The following is a 22271-nucleotide window of genomic DNA, read 5'->3' as shown; positions in this document are numbered from 1 at the left end:
CTTATTTTACAGATAGGGAAACTGAAGCCCCAAAAAGTCACTTACCAGTCCACGGTCACAGGAACTCAAGTCTGCAATAGATGAGGCTGGGGACTGGCATTCCAGATGCTGCAGAAACACTGACTTAGGGCACTTGCCTAATAGCCTCCAAGAAGCCCTCCAATGCAAGCGGCCGTGCCTCCAGGTAGACATCCACTTCCTCTGGGACCACACTCCTTGCCCAGGGTGCTTCCTCTTCCAGGTAATGAAAAGCCAGATACTTCCCTCAACTCAGAGGAATAGGGCCCTTCTGCTTCAGCTGCAGGTATCACTTTAGCCTGCAGCCCCAGCCTGGAACATTCGGCTACTGGCACCATGAAGTTCAGCCCGTTCCTTGTCCTCTGCGTCCCCCTCTGCCTGGTTGGCATCGCCAGCTCAGGTGAGCGGAGAGTTTAAAAAAGAGGATCCCTGAGACCCACAGCCTGTGTTTGGGGGAGGGGGAGCAATAGGGTGGGGGGCTGGCTCCACAGGGCCACCTGGTCACTTCCACCTCAGGAAGAAACCAGGGCTTAGGCTTGGGAAGAGGCTCATCTCTCTGGGGCCAGACCTCACAGATGTCTATTTGATTGAATTCAATCCGCACCAAATTTAATTTTTATTACAAAGCAATACATGTGTTGGTCTTAAAAAGACAAACGATATGGAAATGTGTGAATTTAAAAAACGGGTCCCCTATTTTACAGAGCCCAAATAATCCTTCTTTTTTTTTTTTTTCCCAAATAATCCTTCTTTCCAGAATCCTACTCCCAGGATCCTTACGAGAGAAAATAAATTTTCGTACTGCTTTGAAAAGGGGATCAGGTTCTGAACTTGGCTGCACTCTGGAGTCACCTGGGGGCTACCTGGGTCCCACACTCCCAGATTCTGATTTAGTCTTGGGTAAAGCCTGGTCATTGGGATTTTTTTCAAGTTCCCCGAGAGGACTGTAATGTTCCACCAAGATTGAGACTTGCTGCCCTAATGAAAGACCTTGAATTCCCTTCCTAGAATGGTTTCTTCCTCATTCTAGTTTAGGGTTCTCCCAGGATATGCAGCATGTCATATCAATTGAGGATTCCCAAAATGGTACTATGGAGCAGAGATGACCCATGAACTCATTGTCTGAGGGCTGCTATCTTTTGTCAGGGAGTGTACATATCAAAACAGGGTGTATTGTATCCCATGAAAAGATACATTGGGATCCATGGCCAATTAGTGGGTGAGTGTGTGTGTGTGTGTGTGTGTGTACACACACATGTTGGATAAATCACTTGATGTGATAACCACAGCCAGATGTGAAAGGATTTAAAATAATAAGTAAAATACATCCATTTCTTTATTTTTTCATTATTCATGGATACTGAAGATTATTTAGTGTAAATCTTTTTCCTAGTTATAAAAAATGATACTTGTTCATTGCCACTTAAATGACACTAAAAATAATTAGAATATAAAAATCACTTGAAATTCCACCACCCAGGAAAATTACTACAAATACAGTGGTGAACAACCTTCTAGTCATCACTACATGGGTTTATAGGTATATTTTACATCAACAGGAGCATTCTAGATATTGTCTTTTGAAATTTGATTTTTGTTCCACAAAATTATGAACCTCTCTCCATGTTGATGCATATAGATCAGCACTATGCTTATCAATGACTGCATATAACCTATCAATCCCCACTGTTGGTGAACATTGATATTCTTTCCAAATTATGTGTTTTTTTGCAATTATAAACAAAGCTATCTCAAATACCTTGAGTCAAGTTATGAGAAGCTGTAACATGCAGAGCCTGGGATTTGAAATTGTAACTGGGTTGAAACCCCAGGCCTCAACTGACAGGTTTGATGATTTTGGGAAGATGACCAAACCTCTCTGAACCTGTTTCTTCATTTATGGGGGAGGGACAGTAATATCTACTCCATAAGGTCATTTAAATCATGCAAAAAATGGCAAGCACCTACTAGGGTGCTTGGTGTAGAAGATGTGCTTCTAATAAAAAAAAAAAAATTATCAGTTCTTTAAAAGGACACCGAAGTGGGGCGCCTGGGTGGCTCAGTCGTTAAGCGTCTGCCTTCGGCTCAGGTCATGATCCCAGGGTCCTGGGATCGAGCCCTGCATCGGGCTCCCTGCTCTGCGGGAAACCTGCTTCTCCCTCTCCCACTCCCCCTGCTTGTGTTCCCTCTCTCGCTGTGTCTCTCTCTGTCAAATAAATAAATTAAATCTTAAAAAAAAAAAAAGGACACCGAAGTGACAATACCTGTCCTTCCTCACACCTATAGCCCATCTCAAGCAAGAGGCCCCCTGGGAGCTGTCCCAAACTCTGCCTGCCATGTGTCAGCTCCCTCCAGTGAGGTGCCCCTGCAGAGGCCTCTTCTACCGGTACTTCTACAACAACACGTCCAGTGAGTGTGAGCACTTCGCCCACGGTGGCTGTCAGGGCAATGACAACAATTTTGAGACCACGGAGATCTGTTTGAGGATCTGCAAGCACGCTGGTGAGTCCTCTTATAGAAACAGGAGAAGCAATGCTGGCGATTGGGTGGTGGTGGTCGTGGGAAGGGAGACAGCATTGGGGAGGATGGTGGTGGGGTCATGCCATGATATTACTATGAGAGGCGATGGGGACGGGAATAATCAGATGTGCCACCAAGAGGTGCCAGTGTGTTTGGTAATGGGGGTGCTGGGGTGGAGGCAGCGAGGCTGTGGTTGACGGTGGTTTCGATGGTGAAGATGAAAGCAGTATTGGTGAGTAGTGAGGCTTTTCTGTAGGTGGTGGTGCTGGCCAAGGGGAAGTTAGCAGTGTAACCTTCGCGGGGGGCGATGGTGTTGACAGAAGCAAGGAAGGTGTTGGTGGCAGTGATCAAGGTGGGTGAGGTGAGGAGGCCTCTGGTATGGTGGCTGTTGAAGGGGGTGGGTAAGGGGTCTAGCTGATGGCTCTGGCCCGAGGCCACCTATACGCCAGCCAGGAAGGAAACGGACTGTCATCTCTGTTACAGAGACAAGGTAAAGAGCAGCTGAAGACCATGCCTGCATCCTCCTGGCCTTGACTGAAAGCTGGCTGGGCCTCCTTTCCTGCGCTTAGTCCCTGCTTGGAACCCATCCTGTAGCCCTCCAGGCCTGGGTCAATAAAACATTCAAAGTCGGTGTGGCTTGAAGCCTTCTTATGAGGGCCCTGGGCCTGTCCTCATGAATGGCTCACAGCCTCCTCAGCTCTCAAGGGGGATCAAACCTGCCTCACCCCCATCCCTACCCCCTCAGGCCCTTTGTTCTGTGCCCCCAGAAGAAGTAGAAGGACGGGCGGGGGGTTGCTGGGTGGTGCAGTTGGTTAAGTGTCCAACTCTTGGTTTTGGCTCAGGTCATGACCTCAGGGTTCTGGGATCGAGCCCCACATTGGGCTCTGCGCTCAACGTGGAGTCGGCTGAGATGAACTCCCTCTCCCTCTGCTCCTTCCCTGCTCATGCGTCTTCTCTCTCACTAAAATAAATTTTAAAAAATATTTTTAAAAAAAGAAGAAAAAGGATGAGGACAAAGGACACAAGTTTCCTATCACCAGGGGGGCCTCCTCACGGAAGCCAGACTGAATGCAAATTTGGGGATCTTGCACATCTGTCCCCAAATCCCAGCCACCTGCTCTTTGCTGCCTGAAGCTCTGCTGCTAGCCCTACTTCTACCCTTCCTGTCCAGCAGGAGCCATGTCCTAGAGTGTGGAAAGAGCTAGAAACCCGGGGAACCTTGGTCAGCCAGGTGGGAATTTCCCTCCATGCAGATGGATCTTGGAAAAATGAGGATTTTATATATTCTTTCGATTGTGGTACAATATATAGTACATAAAATGCACCCTTTTACCCATTTCTAAGTGTACGATGGAGTGGCCTTAAGTATGCTCACATTGTGGTACAAGCGTTGTGACCATCCAGCTCCAGAACATTTTCATCTTCCTAAACTGAGACTTTGTGCCCATTAGAACTAACTCCCCATTCCCCTTCCCCAGTCCCGGGTCACCACCATTCTACCTTGTGCGTCTATGAATTGACTGCTCCAGGTTCCTCGTATGTGAGGAACCATACAGTATTTGTCCTTTTGTGCCTGGCTTATTCCATTTGGCATATTTTCAAGGTTCATCCCTGTTGCAGCCTGTCAGGATTTCTTTCTTTTTTAAGACTAAATAATATTCTGTTGTTACATAATTTTTGGAATGCTGGATGGCATCTGCCCTGACCATCGCTGCCACCTCCCCCATAAGCCTCTCCTGCTGTCCTACGCGTATTCCGACCACACCCCCTTCCTTGAAAGAGAAACTACTGCCCAGGACCAAACAGCAATACTAGAACCCAGAACCTGGGATTCCCAGACTAGACCCCTGCCCTTGGTGGTGTCCTTTGTGTCCTTGGTGTACCCTTCCCAAATACATACCTATTTGAGAGAAAGGGCATGTTTTCCCCTTAATTTCCTATTCTCTTTCATGTTTTTAACTATCTGAGAGTTTGAGCTTTGGAAGATTAATCGAGGACAGCCTTTGACTGGTATTTGAAGTAGTGTCTATGCTCTGAAACTTAGACATTTTTAAAAATATGATAAAAATAATTTTAAAGCAAAAAAATATACATACGCAACTAAAGAATTTAATCAGTTGCTCAGATCGAGTCATGAGATGGGACAGTAACTGAGCACCTTTGTGCAAGTCATAATTAACCATCCTTTTCTCTCCCTTCCCTGGATTTCCTGGATCACAGCACTTATTCCAAAGTGTTTTAAGTGTGTTTATTTATCTCTGCCTCTGCACTGTGAGCAGGGCAGGGACCATGTGGAATGTATGTTTTGTAAACGACTTATATAGTAAGAAGTTACCAGCAAGCACTGAATGAATCAATAATTTGTGACTTAATTCTTGAATGCATTAAGAATGCTGGATGGCTGGGGGTTAGTAGAATCCACCCCACACCCGATCCAATAGTCTGTCCCGGGGCTCTTCCTACAGAATGTATCCCAAACTCAATCAACTTCTCCCGCTCTGCTGCGATCACCCCAGTCTGCCCTTCCTGACACTCTCTCACCTCCTCACTGGCCTCCCAGTGTCCATTCTTACCTCCTACAGTCTGTTCACACAGCAGCCAGAGTGATCTCTTAAACATCAAATTCTTACCATCATGTGCTAGTTTTCCTGTTGGACGGTAGGTTCATGGGTCCTTACTGCACCAAAATACATGCATATGTATGTAAATAATACACAAAAAGGACCACGCGTGGACCAATGGTGAGAGTATCATGAAGCAAGAATTATTAACCGAATGTGCATCAGGCCAAAAAAAGTACATAAGCAGATAAACAAATGCAAATCCGATCCCGTTACTCCTCAGCTTCCCATCACATGTGGAATAAAACCTTGCCTCCAGGGCCCTCTTCCTCCTGGCCCCTGCCAACCTGTCCAAACTCACCCTGTCACCCCCTATCCCAGCTCTAGTTACTGCGACTTCCTTGTTTTGCAAACACACTAAGTAAGCTCTTGCTACAGGATGTTTGCACTTGTTCTTCCATTGGATTTCGTGTGATTTTCTCCTTCGCTTGGCTTGGGTCCCTGATCATTCATCACCTTCTTAGAGGTCTTGATTATCCATTTCATGTTCCCGCTGCTTTCCTTTTCTCCAGGGACATAGTGCTACCTGGGCTTACGCTACATACTTATTAATGTAGCCAAGTCTTTGTCTCCCCGGCCAAACTGTTAAGCACCACATGGCAGGGGTTTGCTTTCTTGTTCACTAGTGCCTAGAGCAGTACTGGGCACAGGACAGATACCCGACACGTATCTGCTGAATGAGGTGACAAATGGATGATAGAAGCTCCAGACAGACAGGTCAGAGGTTGGGTGAGTAAATGAATGAATGAATGAGCATACAGCCTCGGTGTGGAAGTGAGAATGGTCAGAAAAGGCTTCATGGAAGGAGCTCTAGGTCAGGGACAGAGTCAGGGAGGCATGGAAAGGGAAGAGCACGAGCTGAGGCAGGGAAGCCGGAAAATGCAAGGCTGGTTGACTTCGCTTCCCTCTTCCGATTCCCAGCACCCCTAGCTCAGGACAGGGGCGCCGCCTCTCAACACAGTTCTCAGTGTGAGAACATGCCTGTCCCACTGCGGGTCCAGAAAGCTGAGGCCCCCCCAGTCACCTCTCCAGATCCTGGTCACTGGGGGTTGGGAGGTCAGGATCTGGGTGCCCTGCTGCTCCTCCCTGAGCCCTCTAAACGCACCGGGATAGCTATTGCCAAGCCTGCCTGAACCCCAAGCCAGCTGTCTCCCAGCCTTCTTCAGAGAGGACCGGCCCTGCCGTGTCTCCGAAGTATCCTAACAGGCGTGCAGAGTGATGGTGAATAACAGTAATAGTTGGTCACGAGCAACTGTCCCTGGTGTTGAAGGAAGACCCGGAAGGAGACTAGTTCTTAGGGGCAATTCTGCTTCTGCAAATCTCCTTCATCTACTCACTCACTCACTGCTTTTCCTGGGAGAGCCCTCAGAGGACAGAAGTTCCCCTCTCTCCCCCCAGTGCTATAGCCAGGGCAGCTCCACCAGACAGCCCGAGCCAATTGGAGGGGAAAGCAGACCTCACAGTGCCCTGGGGCCCTGACTGACCTGGACTTCAGCACCTATGGCCCTTCCCCCCAGATACCACTGCTCTGGGGCAACCCTCTTGGGGAAGGCCATTGCCAGGCTTATACTTGAGGATCCCCGACTGAGCATAGCCAGAAATGCCCAGGCCCTGAGTGCACGGACAAGGTAAGATGGTCCTGGTGTTGGCAAAGCAAGAATTTCAAGGCTCAGAACCCAGATGCTTGGGTGACCTGGCTTGCTTAGCAGTAAAATTACTGTGTGGTATTCATACACTCATGAACTCATTCACTCAGCAATTACTGGAATGCAAACCACATGCCAGGCTCTATTCCAGGCACTGAAGCTACAAAAGGCAAAAGTCCTCGTCCTTGTGGAGCTTAATAATTAATAAACAAGGTAAGTAAGACACGTTGCACGTTGATGGCAGTGAGAGCCATAGAGGAAAAGACAAGGGCAAAGGAGGGAGCTCGTAGCTGGGGGCAGCGATTTAAACAGGTGTGGCCAGGAAGACCTCATCCATAGATAGCACAATAGTGGGGGTGGTGAAAAGGAGCTGGCTTCTGGATTTACTTTGAAGGTAGAGCAGTTGTTAACGGAGCACGCATGACATGTGAGCGAAGCATCAAGAATGGCTCCAGGGTTTTTGGCCTGGGCGACCGGGAAGATGGGCCGACCACGGTTGCGCGTGTTGGGGGTAGTGGGGGAGAGTATGCTGATGCTTGGTTTTGGAGATATTAAATCCAAGGTGCCTTTAGATGTCCAAGTGCAGCCGGCAGGGAGGCAGTTGGGTGAATGAATCTGGAATTCTGGGAGGAGCACGAGAGACATGGTGTTGTCAGTGCACGGGTTACGTATGACGTGGCAGCAGAGGTGGTTCCGAGTGCTGACTGGGCTGGGGGTATAAAGCACAGCCAGGCCACAACTCCATTCTCTCCCCTTCTTGGCAGGCATCCTGCTCCATGCAGGCCGCCAGGACCACGAGCTTTGGATACCCACCCACCCGCCCACATGCTCATCTCATCTACACCCTGCTTATTCACTGCTTGGAAGAAAAACTCAAGTGAAAGCATCTTGACCAAGTTGTTTTTGCCTGTGGTCTAGATGAGCTCATCACCTCCTTCCTATACACACCTCACTCGTACGTTCTGAGAGCTCTTGGAAAACCCTCAGAGGCAACCTAACAACCCCATCTATGTTGGCTGTACAAACGTCACCAGTACTATTGTGCTCAAGACTCTGCACACATACTTGTGTGGTTTCTTGGTGCCCCTCGCCCTTCCCATCCCTACCCTTGAACCCCAGATCCCGGGCCAGAATAGCCTACACCCAGTCATACATACATACTGATGGAGCACTTTCATGTCCTGAGCTGGATCAGGTCCAGATGGAAGACAGCCCCTGTGCCTCCAGGGAGCTTACAGTTTAATGGAAGTTAAAGAACAAGAACAACCAGGGTGAAAAGAACCTGTAAAGGTTAAGTCCAGGATGCTCTGGGAACAGAGGGAAGGGGCACCTACAGCAGCCTGGTGTATCAGGGAAGACTTCCTGGAGGAAGTAACTCTCTGGTTCTTTTTTTTTTTAAGAGTGAACTAGGCAGTAGAGGACAGTGCGTGGTTGGGGGAACAAGGCATTCTAAGCCAAACTGCTATGATGGGAGAGCTGGGGAAGGGATGGGCAGACTGCAAATACTTACACAGTTAATGCCAAGTGTGCCAGAGGCAGGGACAGAAGATGGGGGTCGGGAGGGGCATCTGCCTAAGGACCTGGTACAGGAATCCAGGGTCATATAAGCAGAAGGGTAGGTGGGCAGGGGCAGGCCTCGATCCAATGGACCTGGCTTCAAAGCCTGTGTAAGAGGTCTAAGGACCACCCCGAACACAAGCTCATGAAGAGCCTGACAGAAATTCTAAGGCTGGGCTACATTCAGACAGACTGAATTCACAGGGTGTGGACTCCAGGAATCTGCATTACTTTCACAAGCATCTCAGGTGATTCCAATGCACCACACAGTTAGAAAACCAACACATGGAGCTCTTCCCCCTCTCCAGCTCTACCCCTGGTGATACGGGACTGGTTCTCAGGGCTCCTGAAAGGTAGAGGATGGTTCATGGTCATGGTCACGGATACACTTCTATAAATACTCCCGGCCAAACCCAGGGAGTTCTGGGAATCACCAATGAGGGGGAAGCAAGAGAGAAGAGGGAATTCTTAGCAGGAGACAGAGGAGCTTTGTTTGTCGGGGTTTTGGGAGGCAGTGTAGGAAGTCTTATGCAGGTGCCCAGGAAACAAGCCCCAGCCCCCTCTTCCTGGGCCTCACAGACAGGAAGCAAAGAACCAAGGAAGCCACTTTTTATGCCACAACCAGAAAGTTCCAGCTACCACGCGGTGATGCAAGCTCCTCAGCATATCTAGGTCAGCGCTGTCCTAGAACTTTCTGCAGTGATGGAAACGTTTGTCCGCACTGTCCAGGACAGCAGCCACGAACCACTTTTGGTTACTGAGCACTTGAAATGTGGCCGGGACAGCAGAGGAAATGAATTTTTAATTTAAATCAATTTAAATTCAAATGCCACATCTGGCTCGTGGCTCCTGAGCTGGACAGCGCATCTAAGCCCTGGCCTCGTCCAGGGGCAGTTTGGTTTAAAAGCCAACTCTGAAGAGAGCGAGTGGCAGAAAGAGCCCTTGGGGTCACCACCAGCCCTCCCCAGAGAGAAACAGCAGCCCCGCTGTGGAGGCAAATCTCAGAGCGGGGGGACACCACGGGCACGCCGGATAAGGTTGGCCAGCCGCTTGGCCAGGCCACCCGTGCTGGGCTCCTCGATGTGGAAGGTTCGGGTGAGGAGGTTGTAGAAGGAGCCATAGCACACGGCCACCACCGTGCACGTGAGGCAGATGACATTGTAGGGCATGCTGAAGTCCGGCGTGGGCAGGTTCACCAGCAGCGGCTCCGTGTAGAGGCGCACGAAATAGCTAGAGCTGTCCGACACTGGGTACCTGGGGGTCAGGAAGGAGACGTGAGCGACGCAGGCCTGGGATGCTCCTCCCCATCCCAGCCCATCCCCACTCCTGGCTGCACCGGGCCAAGGGGCGGCGGCAAGGGTTTGCAAAGCCTTCTTAGCCTCAAAACCTTTTTGACAGAAGACATCGCAGGTCGACACAGAAACATGAGATGACACGTAAACCTGATCAAAGGAGAGCCGCCTTGTGCTGACGGTGAGGGATGGGGCCCTGCCTTCGCTCAGCAGTTTCTTCCTTAGCCTCTGGTCTCCGCCTCGAGGCTGTCTACTCAGAGAAGCCCTCCTGGATAACCCCCTAGATTACTCCCCAGCACCCCCGACCCCGTTACTCTAGACCAGAATCTCCCCTCCTGCCTCTTAACATGAGCAGGACAGGGGCAAGGCTGTCGTATGTCCTGTTGTACACCCAGTGCTCTCTGAAGGACCTGGAATTTGATAAGCACTCAATGAAATATTTGTGAAGAGAAACAATGAGTACGTGCAGGCTCTAAGTACAGCCCTTCTCGCCATTTCTTCTTCTAGAAGCACTTCAGAATCACTTCATAGAGTCAGGACAAACATTACAGACCACTAGGATTTTTACTGGGATTGAGTTAATTCGGCACATTGCTTTGGAAGGGGCGACAGCCCACCCCGACCTGGCCCGCATGAACCTGATCGCCCGTGTGGCTACCCACCCCGAAGCCGGCGGCCGAGGTCACACTTACAGGGTCTTGAAGAGGGGGCTCTCCTCCCAGTCCACGGGCTTGGCTGCCACCACGCTGGGCACGAGGGCACTGAGGACAGACGGGCTGTGGAGAGGCAGACGGCATTTGGTGTGGCTCCCCCACTGGGGTGAGTGGCACGGCGGGTGGGCGGGAGGCTGGGGGCAGAATGGGAGGGGAGCCCACCTGATGTAGAAGCCGTGGTTGGGGTCCGGGGTGTACTCAGTCCACTTGAGCAGCGCCCGCTCAAACTGAATGGAGACCTTGGTGGCCGAGTTGGCCGGCAGCTGGATCAGCATCTCCAGGAGGTGCGGCTGCAGCCGGTCCTGCGCTGGCTGGTAGTGGACGTAACCTGGGGACAGGCAAGGGTCACCCACCCCTCTCTGCTGCGGTCGGACTACCTGCACCCTCGCCCCTACCTCTCGAGGCCTTAGGCTCTGGACTGCAGGAGCCAGGCAGGCTCAGGGAGGGGAGCAGGGTCTTGGAAAAAGGAAAAGGTGTTTCCAGGGCAGCTGTCCCAGGGCAAGTTCAATCTAGTTAATCCTCACATCACTGAAACTGGGGTGCCCAGCATCAGGCGCCTCATGTGATTCAACAGGAAGTTCACAGAACCACCTAGAAGTTTCCTGGCCAAAATGTGGAACCTGAATCTAATCAAGTTTCTCTATCTAACCACCAACACACAAGAAATGCAGGGGAGGGAGGGGCATGTTAACCACAGTCCCAAGGACAGATTCAGGGTGTAGAACATTCCATACAACAAATGACCGAGTTTCTCCAGCAAATAGATTAAAAAAAAAAAAAAAAGAGTGGGAACTGTTATAGATTAAGAGACTTAAGAGCAAACACCCCAATGCAAGATGTTAATAATGGGGAAGGAGAGGTAGTAGCACACGGAACTCTGTGCTTTCTGCTCAGTTTTTCTCTAAACCTAAAACCACTCTAAGGAAATGAGGTCTATTAACTAACGAGAGAGAGAGAGAAACTTGAGAGCTTATCAAGCAAATGCAATGTGAGGACCCTATTTAGATTCTAACTCAAATAAACCAACTATCCAGTGTTTTTTTTTCAGACCACTGGGGCAAACGGGCATGATAAGGACAGCTGGTATTTTTGGGAAGCCCTCTCCCTGGTAGACATGTAGGCTGAAGCACTGGAAGGTGGGCCCGACGTCTAGGATCAGTTTTAAGAAACTCCAGCAGGAAACTAAAATCGAGAAATGACACAAGGTCAGAGATGAAACACGAGCAGGGGGAGCCGGGCCCGTGGGATGTGTCATGCTCGCTCACGTAGGTGTGTGCTTGATACTTTCCAGAGCAAAAGGTTAAAAAACCAAACAGAAAAGCCTACAAAATACAGGGGTAGTGTGTTGAAGAAGAGATTCTGAAGGGGACGCAAACAGTGGTGCTGAAGGTAAGTGAACAGCCCAGGTCTGAAAGTGCAGGTAACAACAGGGGCAGTCACGGACAGCAGGTCTGGGGGTCTGGAATGTGCCAGAGCCCCCTCCTGAGAAGTCTTCTGTGGTAGGTCTCCCTGCACTCCAAACCACACGGGCTTTACTGCTATGCCTGCCACCTGACAGAAAGCACGCACAAGATATTAACTCCTCTTCAGAAAAAGCGTGGCAAGTAAAAATAAATTTTTAAAACAACGCCTCTTTACCCGTCCCAAGGAGGCAGAAACCATCTACTCCACCTTTATCTTTTGTGTTTCCAATACCGTTTTCCCTGCTGCTAATCCATTCTCCACTGCAAGCCTAGGACTCCGCACAAAAGGCTGGGCCCGGGGCACCAAGGAAGAAGGAGCAAAGAAGTAAAAAAGATCAGAAAATCGCTGCCCTTGTAAAGTCCTCTTAAGAATCCCCAGTCCTGGGCGCCTGGGTGGCTCAGATGGTTAAGCGTCTGCCTTCGGCTCAGGTCATGATCTCAGGGTCCTGGGATCGAGTCCCGCATCGGGCTCCCTGCTCCTTGGGAGCCTGCTTCTCCCTCTGCTTCTCTCTCTCTGTCTCTAATGAATAAATAAAAAAAAAAAAAAAAAAAAGAATCCCCAGTCCTGTGTGTTTGAATTATCTCTGCTTTATGAATTACTTCCAGGACTGGCACGGGGAGGCTACCCTTGCCACATTTCAAAGTCTTCCAAACTCTTTGTGCCTGTGTAGTTTCTCCGAGGTACCTGGGGAATCACTCCCCTGAGTAAGGAGGGTCTGGGGGACCTGGAGGGAGAGCAAGGCGGGGTGGGGGCGGGGGGCAGGACTCAGCCCTCACTCGGTTTGCTCTCCTTGCCCTTGGAGGTGACGGTGAGGGTGTGCACGTAGAGCCTCAGGGACCAGGGCACGGCGTCCAGCAGCAGCACGGGGAAGGCCCGGTACGGGTGCGTGTTGTGCAGCAGCGTGTTCAGCACTCCGTTCTGCAGCCCGTAGCCACTCACGTATCGCTGGGCGTGCAGGAAGGGTGCCGGAGGGGTCTCTGCGAAGATGGGTCCACGGTTAAGGGCTCCCAAAGGAAAGGGTCACTCCTCACCCCCACTCCCCTGGCCACGTCCAGAGTCTCACAGCCAGGGAGCGACGGGGAAGACCTTGGCCATCAAAACTGGGAAGCCTGCATCCCAGAATCATCCCTGTCTTCCCGGGCCCACAGCATGATAGAATTACTCTTACTTCTAAGTACTCATACGTGCCGAGCCCTGTGCCCCTCCAGCCCAAACCAGGCGCCCTCATGGTAGTTGGCACTTGGCCTCGGTAACACTGAATACAATCACAATTAATTAATTGTTTCAGGTCTGCCTCAATCGAGAGACATTCTGTCTCTTGAATGCAAGGTATCTTTAGTCTTCAAAAAATATTTGCTAATAATTAAATGAATGCATGAACAAACTCTGTGTCTTTCATTAATTATCTCATCCAATCTGCTGGGTAATTATGTCCCCATTTTCTAGATGAGGCAGTAAGGTTAGGAACCTGCCCAAGGTCACAGAGCTTGAAGACGTGGAGTTAGAATCAAGACATCGATTCAGGACCTGGGTCTAACCGCACACCTCATATCCCATGGTGTGAGTCTTCCCCGAGAGAGAAAGCTCTGTAGCCCAGTGCCCTGGCGGCCCATCCGCACCCACCATTCTCGGGAGGGCTCTTCCACTTGAGCTGGAGGTTGAGGTTACGGGAGTTGTTGATCACGGCCGTGTCAAGCAAGTCGTAGACGGCGTAGGTCTTCTGGGTACCGAGGGTGACGTCCTGGTATGTGGTGGTTGGGGGCGGGTTCACCTCCAACGTTTCATTGTCCTGGGGGCACAAAGGCAGGTCTGAGAAGTGAGCAGAGGCGCAGGCTGGCCTTGGATGGAGGGTGATGATTGTGACTGGAGACCCGGGTACCTGGTTGTAGCTGGTGATGTCCACATAGACTCGGCTCTCTGAAGCCAGGGGACAGGGCTCTGTAAGGGTTCGGGAGAACATCCGGAAGAGGGACCAGTCTGAGGAGCAGAGAGGAGGTTGAGCGGGGGTGAGGACTAGGCCTGGTCTGCAGAGACAGGGCGGGACCAGTGATGGTAGGTAGCCAGCGAGGTGCCAAGGCAGCCTACCTTTCTTCCCCTGTGCTGTGACGAAGGCATCGTATACCACGGAAAGGGTCTGCCTCAGCTCCCAAGAGATGCTGGTACAGCGCGCATTCTACCGCGAGGGCCAGACAGCAGCAGTCAGGACGCATCAGTCCCCACCCCCACACACCGCCGCAGGGACGCCTACCTGGGCTCCAGCCCTCGTCTGCCATGGACCTTCCCACCCATCCATTTGCTCCCGTTCAGTACTGAGCACCCGACCCTGTGCCCGCGGCGGTATGTGTACCAGCCAGAGAAACCGTCACCGACACCCGCAGGAACTGAGACTACTGTGACTCTCACTTGACAGAGGAGGAAATCAGGCTCGGGGAAATGAAAGGACTTGCTCAAGGTCATGCCAGCTGAGCGACTAAGCTGGCAGTCACACGCACAGCTAGTGTTCTTCACGATGCTCCATGACACAGATTTACTGAACACCTGCCAGGCAACCACTCCGTTTCCTTGGTGTGTGGCCAACGCCCCAAATAATCAGCATCCCAGCTAACACTTACTACCGGCACAGACCGCAGAACACACCAGGAGGCCCCGGATGGCACCCGCCCCCACTCGCCACGACTTACTCTGCACACAGGACGGATATGCACTGCCTGGGAGTGGTAGCTGGTGTGGAACAAGCGATCGGCCTTCAGCAGCACAGACAGGCCTGCCTGGAGGAAGCAGGAAGGGATGAAAGGTCAGTGCCCTCACTGTGGGACACCTGCACAGGGGGCCTGGCGGTCAGGCAGGGACGGGGCAGGCGCCGATGCCAATCTCGGGGGCTCCTGCGCACATTCGGAGCACTCTGGCCTCACCTTGGAGCTACAGGGCAAGAGCTTCTTCCACGGGGTGAGGTTCTCCGTGCAGACGACCTCTCGTGGCAACACAGCGTAGCGCAGGAAAGAATGATCAGTGCCTGAGGGAGACACGAGTCTGTCCGGGGTGGGCCCTGAGGCCCCACTCTTCAAAGATGGGGGGACTCCCTCCTGCTCGCCATGCAACTCTCCAGTACCACCACCCTAGAAGTCCTGGCGGGGGTGGGACCCTCCTCTCCTTGGGAGAAGGCAACGCAGAGACAGCATGGTCTCAGGAAGCCTTCCTCCGGGGCCTGCACACCCAGGGGATTTAGGATCCAGCCCAGCTGAAGGAGCAGGAAGCTGAAGAGAAAGGAGGCAAAAGTTCGGGCAAGAGGAAGAAGGACAGGGCCACGGGGCTATCTCACCATTGGCCAGCCCCAGGGGTTTGAAGGAGGCAGTGGGAGTGACCGTGTTGGTAGAGTCGATGAAGTTCAGAGAGGCGCAGAAGATCCCCGAGAGGACATTACTGAGCTCCTTCCAAGATTTATCCACGCTGGATGGAGACACAAACCGACTCACTGGCGCGGGGCTCCCTCCCTCCAAGCCTGCACTAGGCTGCCAAACCGACAGACTGGCTAGCTGATGGAGCTGCCATGGTACCACCGCCCTGCTCAGCTGCCTCCTGGGTCTCACCCTACCCACCCCTTCCTCCTCACTCTCTTCTGGACATCCCGGCATCCCCACAGGTCTCTGCTCAGGCGATTCCTCCTCCTCCTGGCGATGCCCTACTCACCCCTCTCCGCCCACCTTCAAAGAGGCTCCCTCCTCCAGAAAGCCTTTTCTGCCCTCAACCACAGCCTCGTCCTGTGCTGCCACGGTTCTGACTCTCTGAGCCTCTCATGAGGTCCCTCCTGGGACATGGCTGGGGAGCGGCAGCCTCTTGTTCTGAGCCTCTCTTCTCCTCAACTAGGCTGGGACAATCTGGGGACAGGGAACACGTCTGGGTCACCTATATACACCCCACAACACCGTGTAAAGTGCCCCACAATTTCAGAGACTGAGATCAGCCCACTGATCCACTCTGAGGTGTGCCCAGCTGGGCAAAAGGACATACTTCCCTGTGAACACCCTGGGCATGAAAGTAAGTGCTGCCTCCACCCTCAGAGTAGGAAGTCCTACATCCATAAAGGCTCACTGAACAAGGAAAAACAACCATTCTAGGACCCTACAAAAACATCGAATTAAATTAGAAAAATATCACAACAGATTTGCTCTCTATATTAAGAACAGAAAGCATAAAACCAAAATTCTAAACACCAGCTCCACGTTACAGGCAATTACGAGCTGAGGGGAGACAGTGACAGCAAGGTGTGGCGGAGGGGGGAAACAAGGGAGTTAGAGTTCAGGCAAAAAAGAAAGGCTTGGCAAATGTCGAAGTCACTGCTTGAGCTTCATCTGATATCATCTTAGTGTTGTCCTGGGGTTCTTCGATAATCCTCTGTTCAGTGCTTTTCAATTGCTCCAATTGTTGAGCCTCATGTAAAGATTGCAAAGTTGAAGCCTGAAAGCTCTACCCAAGCCATAATCATGTTTCCTGTGGTGTGCACAACACTGACCCACACAGCATTTCTTACACTTTGAAATTACTTACTGATATTTAAATTTGCCAATTTTCACACTAAAATCCAGATTTCTGGCATCTCTTGAAAATGAGAGTATCTGATGACGGTAGGCCTCTATTCCCACAGGGCCACAGTCCCCTGAGGGTGAGTGGCAGCTGTCCTCTCAAGCTGTCTAGCCTGCCATAGTCCCCACCACTCCCTATTAATCCCCCCTTTTAAAATCATGTTTGTGCTACTGGTTTCTCATAGTGGGATTGAGAGGAAATTGTGGTACAACAGCAGTACCTAAACTGGTCCATCTCCCAAAAGCTATTCCTCTAATGCTGAGATCTGGGATCCTGTAGGTCAATTCTAGCCCACAGATGTTTTGTTTGGCCTTCATGGTATCATCACTATCATTACCGTTATTATTATTATGTGAGTGAACATCTTTTAAAAGGTCATCCAGTTTGCCACAGACTTCTACTGCCTTACATCCAAGTAAGCTTCAAATTATTTGTTACCTGTCTCTGTGGATACACGCATGTGCCACCTCAGGTCTGGAAGTATCAGGGGAAGTGAAAAATACCAAAGTAAAGAATGCCACCCAGTGGCAATATCATTTATTACTTCCGATGCCACCTTTACCCCCCATGGAATTGCTGTCTGCTGGAACTGCTGCCCCCTAGGAGCGGTGGCACGATGACAACACTGGCCACTGCCACATTCCCTCCATGGCCTGCAACAGGACTCAGGGTGGGCACTCACTCTGTGACGGAGTCTTGGAACCAGACCCAGAGCTCTGCACCTGATGGGGCCTGCAGGAAAGGTGGCCCCCAGTACCGAGTCCTCCAGAAGCCTTGCGTGAATGACAAGTGCAGCTCTCGTAGAGAATACTTGGAGATCAACTGCCCCAGGGCTTTGGGAAATAGCCTATAATGAGACACTGGAAGAGGGGAGTAGGTAAGTGAAGATCCTGGAGGACGGGTTCTCAGCCACCCCAAAGCAGCAACAGACCCCAAGCTCTGGGGCCGGAGAGATCTGAATGCAGAACCAAACTGCCATTCACTAGCGATGTGATCTTGACCAAGTGCCTTTCTCTCTCTACATCTCCAACTTCTTCCTCACTATTTCTTACAGAACTTAGCTCCGTGCCTAGCACCCAGGATAAATGGCAACGGCCAACAGCATCATCATCGGTGGTGTCGACAGAGGGCTCTAACTAAAGGATTAGAGTGGCAGCCTGGACCTGCGGAAAGAGCCCCTGGTCTAGGCGTCTGGAGGAGTCACTGCCCCTCCCCCGGCCTTAGTTTCACCACCAGTACAATGGGGTTCTTCAGTAACTATCCCATCCTTCCCCCAAGAGCTAGTTTGTCGAGCCCCAAGCCCAGGGTCCAGAACCCCTCCAAGGGACCAGGCTCCGCCCCCAGGGCTTGCCTCCACGCCCCCTCCCAGCGGGTGCCACAGTTGTCTTTCTCCACTCTCATCCTCTCACCTTCTTCCCGCTGCAGGTCCGAATCCCAGCGCGTGCGGAACTGGAATGTGGCGGCTACGTCCCCAGAAGGCAGCGGGGTGATAACGAGCTCCTCCCGCAGGGTGTCGCGTGGGGGCTCTGCATGGCCCCTGCCCACGGGCCCCAGGAGCAGCAGCACGAGCACAGCAAGCGGCAAGGCCGCCGCCATGCCAGCGGCTACTTCCGCCTTCCAGCTGTGCCCGCCCCCACGAAAGCTGGCCTCCAATAGGAAGAGCGTATGAGAAATGATTTCCGGTGCCATCCCGGAACTCGGGGTGAGGTTACCAGAGAGACGACCGGGCTGGGTCCTTTAAGGCGGGTGGGTTTGAGGGAGCGCGGGAGGGCAAGAAGGGCGGTGGACGTCTGGCACGACTGGGGGCTGGATTGAGGATCTCCCTCCCCGCCACTTTGGGGTACTCGTGTTCATTAGAATGTGCGTAATAATACCGAGCGCTGCCACTGCCGCTGTGCCTATGTAATAGTTGAGGACTGAAAAAGTCTTTTGCGAGGTCACATGACAGGGCTCGTGCGTGCGTCTTCCTCGGCTTCTGGTGTGTCCATTGGCTCAGTCCTAAGCCTGGTGCAGAGCTTTCCTGTAAAACCCCCAAATAACTGGCCCCTTTATTATGAAAAATGTCAAACATCAGCAAAGTTGAAAGAATGAACACCTGTTACCCCATCACCTAGACTCCTCCATTAACATTTTACTATACTTGCTTTACCACATTTTGGTCTGTAAGTCCCTCAGTTCCTCTTATGTTTTGATACATGTCAAGGTAAATTGCAGACGTAAGTACACTTCTCCCCTAAATATTTCAGCATGCATGTCATTAAATGAAGCTTAATATTTGTTTAGATTTTGGTGTAAAACTTACAAAGAAATGCACAACTCTGAAGTGCACAGTCACTGAGTCTGACAAAAGCATACACCTGTGTAACCCAAACTTCTATCAAGTTATAGAACATTCCAAAAACCCCAGAAAGTTGGTTAATGCCCCTTGCCAGCCAATCCCTGCCCCCTCCTACTTTCAGAGGCAACCACTATTCTGATTTTTCTCCACAATATAATCTGTTCTAGAGATTCACGTAAGTGAAACCATCATATCGTATGTATATTTTCTTGTGTAAGAGTTCTTTCACAGGAAGAATGTTTCTGAGAATCATCCATGTGTTCGCATGTATCAGCAGTTTGTTTTTATTGCTGTGTAGTTTCACATTGTATGAATATACCTTACTTTATCCATTCTCCTGGTGATGAACACCTGAACTCTTTCAGGTCTTTAGCTGTTATGAAGTAGGTTGCTGTATAAGTTATTTTGTAGACATATGTTTATTTCCTTTGGGTAAATATTTAGGAGTGGTCAAAGGTCATGGGTAATGTTTAACTTTTTAAGTAACTGCCAGATCTTTTTCCAAAATGTATCATTTTATACTTGCACCAACAATATATGAGAGTTCTGGTTGATCCACATCCTGCTCAACAGTTGTTTTTAATTTGGGAGGACTTTTTAGCTTTAGCCATATGGTATATGTAGTGGTATCTTACTGTGGTTTTATTTTGCATTTCCCTGTTACCTGATGATGTTGAGCATCTTTTCATATGCTTATTGGCCATACATATATTTTCTCTTGTGAAGAGTCTTAAAATCTTTTTGTACCCCCCCCAACTTTTATATTGGCTTGTTTGCCTTTTTATTATTGAGTTGTAGGAGTTCCGATATTAAATTCCTGCTTTGGTTTTTCCAGCTGCCCTATGAGGAACACATTCATGAAGGATTTTGCTCGTAGTCTCTCGGTAAAACTCACCACCATACTTCTACGAAGAGCCAAATTTGGTGTCTGCCAAGATACACCCCAACCAACCAGAGAGGAAGTGTCAAAAAGATGTCTTTCTGTCATTATGCGCTCATTCTACTTCCATCTAGTGTTCTTCTCCCACTAGACATGGAATAAAGGCCACAAGTTTAGATGTCAGACAAATTCCCACACCAGCTTTTAATCCACAGGAGCATGAGCAACCTGAGGGTCACTTTTCTTCTTCTGTAAAATGGATAAACCTACTTTCAGGGTTGTTGTTAAGGATTAGAAATTATTTTTATGTAGGATCTAGAATGTATTAAGTGCTTAATAATATTGACCATCATTGACTCAATTCTTGGATGTAGGGTCTATGATCTCCATTTTACAGATGAGAAAACAGGTACAGAAACTGAAATATTGCCTAAGATCACAGTGAGTCATGAAGCCAAGACTAGAGTTCACACCATCAACCTCAAAAAAAAAAAAAAAAAAAGGAGGAGCTACCACCATTATGATTATTTTGTATTTCTATGCTTTGTCTCCTTTTGAAATTGCCTGTCCCCATCATTGAAGACCCAGCCACCTCCAGGAGACTTACCTTCTCCCTCTCTAGTGTGCTACGGTCTTCTGTTTTCTGCTACAGCCTGTGTTCTCTTTCCATTATCTGTGGCCACATCTGCTCCTGGAAGAGCTCCTGGTCACCTTAGTATTCTTGTTGCCTCAGCAAGGAGGCTAGCACACACTAGGTGCTCAGCAATGTCTGAACAAGTAAGTCACAGCACAGTTGATCCTGTCCCCACACTGCCATGCTGTTCGGTGTCAGGTTCTGTGCATTCTTTAGGGACTGCTACAGTGTGCAACTTCCGGGGAATCATCTCCTGAGTTGTGGTCCCTCCTATTTCCTCCACAGCATAGGATTCTACAGGATGAGTCTGTCTTCTTCCCTCTTCCCCAGAGTCTGTGACAAGTCTGCAAGAGACAGAAGAAGCCACGCTGTGGCTTGGAGACTGAAAGCTGGGCTGCTTGCCTCGGAGCTGGCTCCAAATCATCCTCTCCTCTCCAGGGGCACTGCATGGCCTCAAGAAACAGTCAGCTGGAGATGCTGGCCCTGAAGGCTCGCCAAGCCCCTGTGGTTTGGCAGAAGAAGAGATCATTGTCCAAGCAGGAAGTGGTCCTGGGGTCTCAGCTGACCCTAGACTTTTCTAGGCAAGGCTGGGGCTCATAGCAGCTGAACTGGAGGCTCCCCAGAGGCTCACACACAATTCTGCCTCTCCAGAAGACTGGCAGGGAAAATGCCCCAAGCCCCACAGATCTTAGCATCACGTGCCTGGGGTACTAAGAGATTTGTTGACATATTGACAGCAACCAAGCTAGTCTAGCTTCCCCTCATTTGCCTCGGAGGGGAGTAGGGTGATCCTGGGAGCTGAGAAGCTGTGTATAGCAGAGCCACGGAGCTCATAGGCTGCATCCCAGGTGAAGGTTCAGCCACAGTGAGACAGGTATTTGAGCTTTGCTACTCCAAAGGCAGGGAGAGGGCACAAGGACAGAGCCATGTCCTTTGTGTGCAGCAAAGTCATAAGCAACCCAGAAAAACTGCAAAATTTCACATGAGACTGAGCCCCAGCCCAGTTTAGTAGATGATCTCAACTTGGACACAGAGGCTTTTAGACAAAAGGAGCACAAAACTCCCACAAGTTTCTCACCAGCGCTAGGAAAAGCCCTTAAGAGCTGTCACTTACAATGGCCTCCTGCAGGGGTGGAAGCAGGCTGGGACTATGGGAAGACTGCAGGCCTGTCACTCACTCAGCCTGGGTGGCACAAAGAACTTTGGGATTTAGGCTGAAGGCCATTGATCCCATGGTGGTGTTTGATGTACAAAGGGAGGTGGAATGGTTTCTTTTTTCTGATGTGAGAAATGACTTGATGCCCCTTAAGGTTGGGTCCTAGAACCCTCCTTTCTCCTTCCACTCCCCCTCCCTCCCTGGGAAGGCACACTCACTCACTTACCACCTACACATTGGTAGCTCCATCTATTTATTTCCCAGCCTAATCCTCTCTAAATCCAACACACGTGGGTCTGAGTGCCTACCCAACATGTCCTCCTGCAGGTCTCGAAAGCACCTCGAGCTCACCATGGCCAAAACCAAATTTGTGACCTTCTTCCCAAACCTGGATCTCCCCTACATTCCACATCATCCTGTTGCACAAGGGAGAAACAATGGTGGCACCCTTGACCCCTTCCTCTCTCTCACCTACCCGTCAAATCTTTTGGAAACTGTCTCCTAAATCTCTCCTCATTCCTTCCACCTTTCTACATCCCGCCCACCTCCACGCTAGTCCACTACCCCGCTATGTAGTGTGGCTCCTGGTTCCCAGGCATCCATACTGGTGCTCTCCAGTGAACAGTCCACAAGGAGCCTCTCTCCCCCCACCCCCCGTACCCCCCTTACTCCTTACTCCCCTCCTTGACTCCTTCTTATCCTTCAGGGCTCAGGTCAGATGCCACTTCCTCAAGGGAAATGCCCCCGTGACTGCTCTTAATAGGCTATGAACTCCTTCCTTGAACTGGTCATAGTCGCAATTTTGCATTTGGGCCCCCACTAGACTAGACTCCCATAAAAGCAGCACTTTT

At 50.5% G+C, this 22271-nt stretch overlaps 2 protein-coding genes across 2 annotated transcripts; one reads left to right on the top strand and one right to left on the bottom strand.

The window, feature by feature from the left end:
• Window positions 1-284: 284 nt before the first annotated feature.
• Window positions 285-2898, top strand: LOC118549960 (early lactation protein). Its single transcript, XM_078057467.1, has 3 exons — window positions 285-418; window positions 2305-2520; window positions 2795-2898. Exons 1-3 carry the CDS (start codon window positions 355-357, stop codon window positions 2896-2898), a joined length of 384 nt encoding a protein of 127 aa, XP_077913593.1. The 5' UTR covers window positions 285-354.
• Window positions 2899-5280: 2382 nt separating this feature from the next.
• On the bottom strand, window positions 5281-18038 carry PIGT (phosphatidylinositol glycan anchor biosynthesis class T). The gene is made up of 12 exons (XM_036114550.2): window positions 17822-18038; window positions 17095-17272; window positions 15151-15278; window positions 14744-14844; window positions 14513-14599; window positions 13917-14004; window positions 13711-13808; window positions 13455-13620; window positions 12608-12808; window positions 10530-10695; window positions 10347-10430; window positions 5281-9616 (listed from the first exon to the last, which is right to left on the bottom strand). Exons 1-12 carry the CDS (start codon window positions 18006-18008, stop codon window positions 9364-9366), a joined length of 1737 nt encoding a protein of 578 aa, XP_035970443.2. The 5' UTR covers window positions 18009-18038; the 3' UTR covers window positions 5281-9363.
• Window positions 18039-22271: the final 4233 nt, after the last annotated feature.

This window comes from Halichoerus grypus, chromosome 10 (genome assembly GCF_964656455.1).
Source record: "Halichoerus grypus chromosome 10, mHalGry1.hap1.1, whole genome shotgun sequence".
Taxonomy (NCBI): domain Eukaryota; kingdom Metazoa; phylum Chordata; class Mammalia; order Carnivora; family Phocidae; genus Halichoerus; species Halichoerus grypus.
Note: the sequence above shows the minus strand (reverse complement) of the source record. Positions and strands in the feature narration are given on the sequence as shown.

What these genes read in the sequence shown, in the direction of transcription:
- PIGT (XM_036114550.2), bottom strand. Translation starts at nt 18,008, where the DNA reads ATGGCGGCGGCCTTGCCGCTTGCTGTGCTCGTGCTGCTGCTCCTGGGG. An exon ending in TTCCAAGACTCCGTCACAGA is followed by an intron (nt 15,279 to 17,094) that starts GTGAGTGCCCAC and finishes GTCTCCATCCAG; the next exon opens with CGTGGATAAATCTTGGAAGG. An exon ending in TCTTGCCCTGTAGCTCCAAG is followed by an intron (nt 14,600 to 14,743) that starts GTGAGGCCAGAG and finishes TGCTTCCTCCAG; the next exon opens with GCAGGCCTGTCTGTGCTGCT.
- LOC118549960 (XM_078057467.1), top strand. Translation starts at nt 355, where the DNA reads ATGAAGTTCAGCCCGTTCCTTGTCCTCTGCGTCCCCCTCTGCCTGGTT. An exon ending in GGTTGGCATCGCCAGCTCAG is followed by an intron (nt 419 to 2,304) that starts GTGAGCGGAGAG and finishes TCACACCTATAG; the next exon opens with CCCATCTCAAGCAAGAGGCC. An exon ending in GAGGATCTGCAAGCACGCTG is followed by an intron (nt 2,521 to 2,794) that starts GTGAGTCCTCTT and finishes GCTTTTCTGTAG; the next exon opens with GTGGTGGTGCTGGCCAAGGG.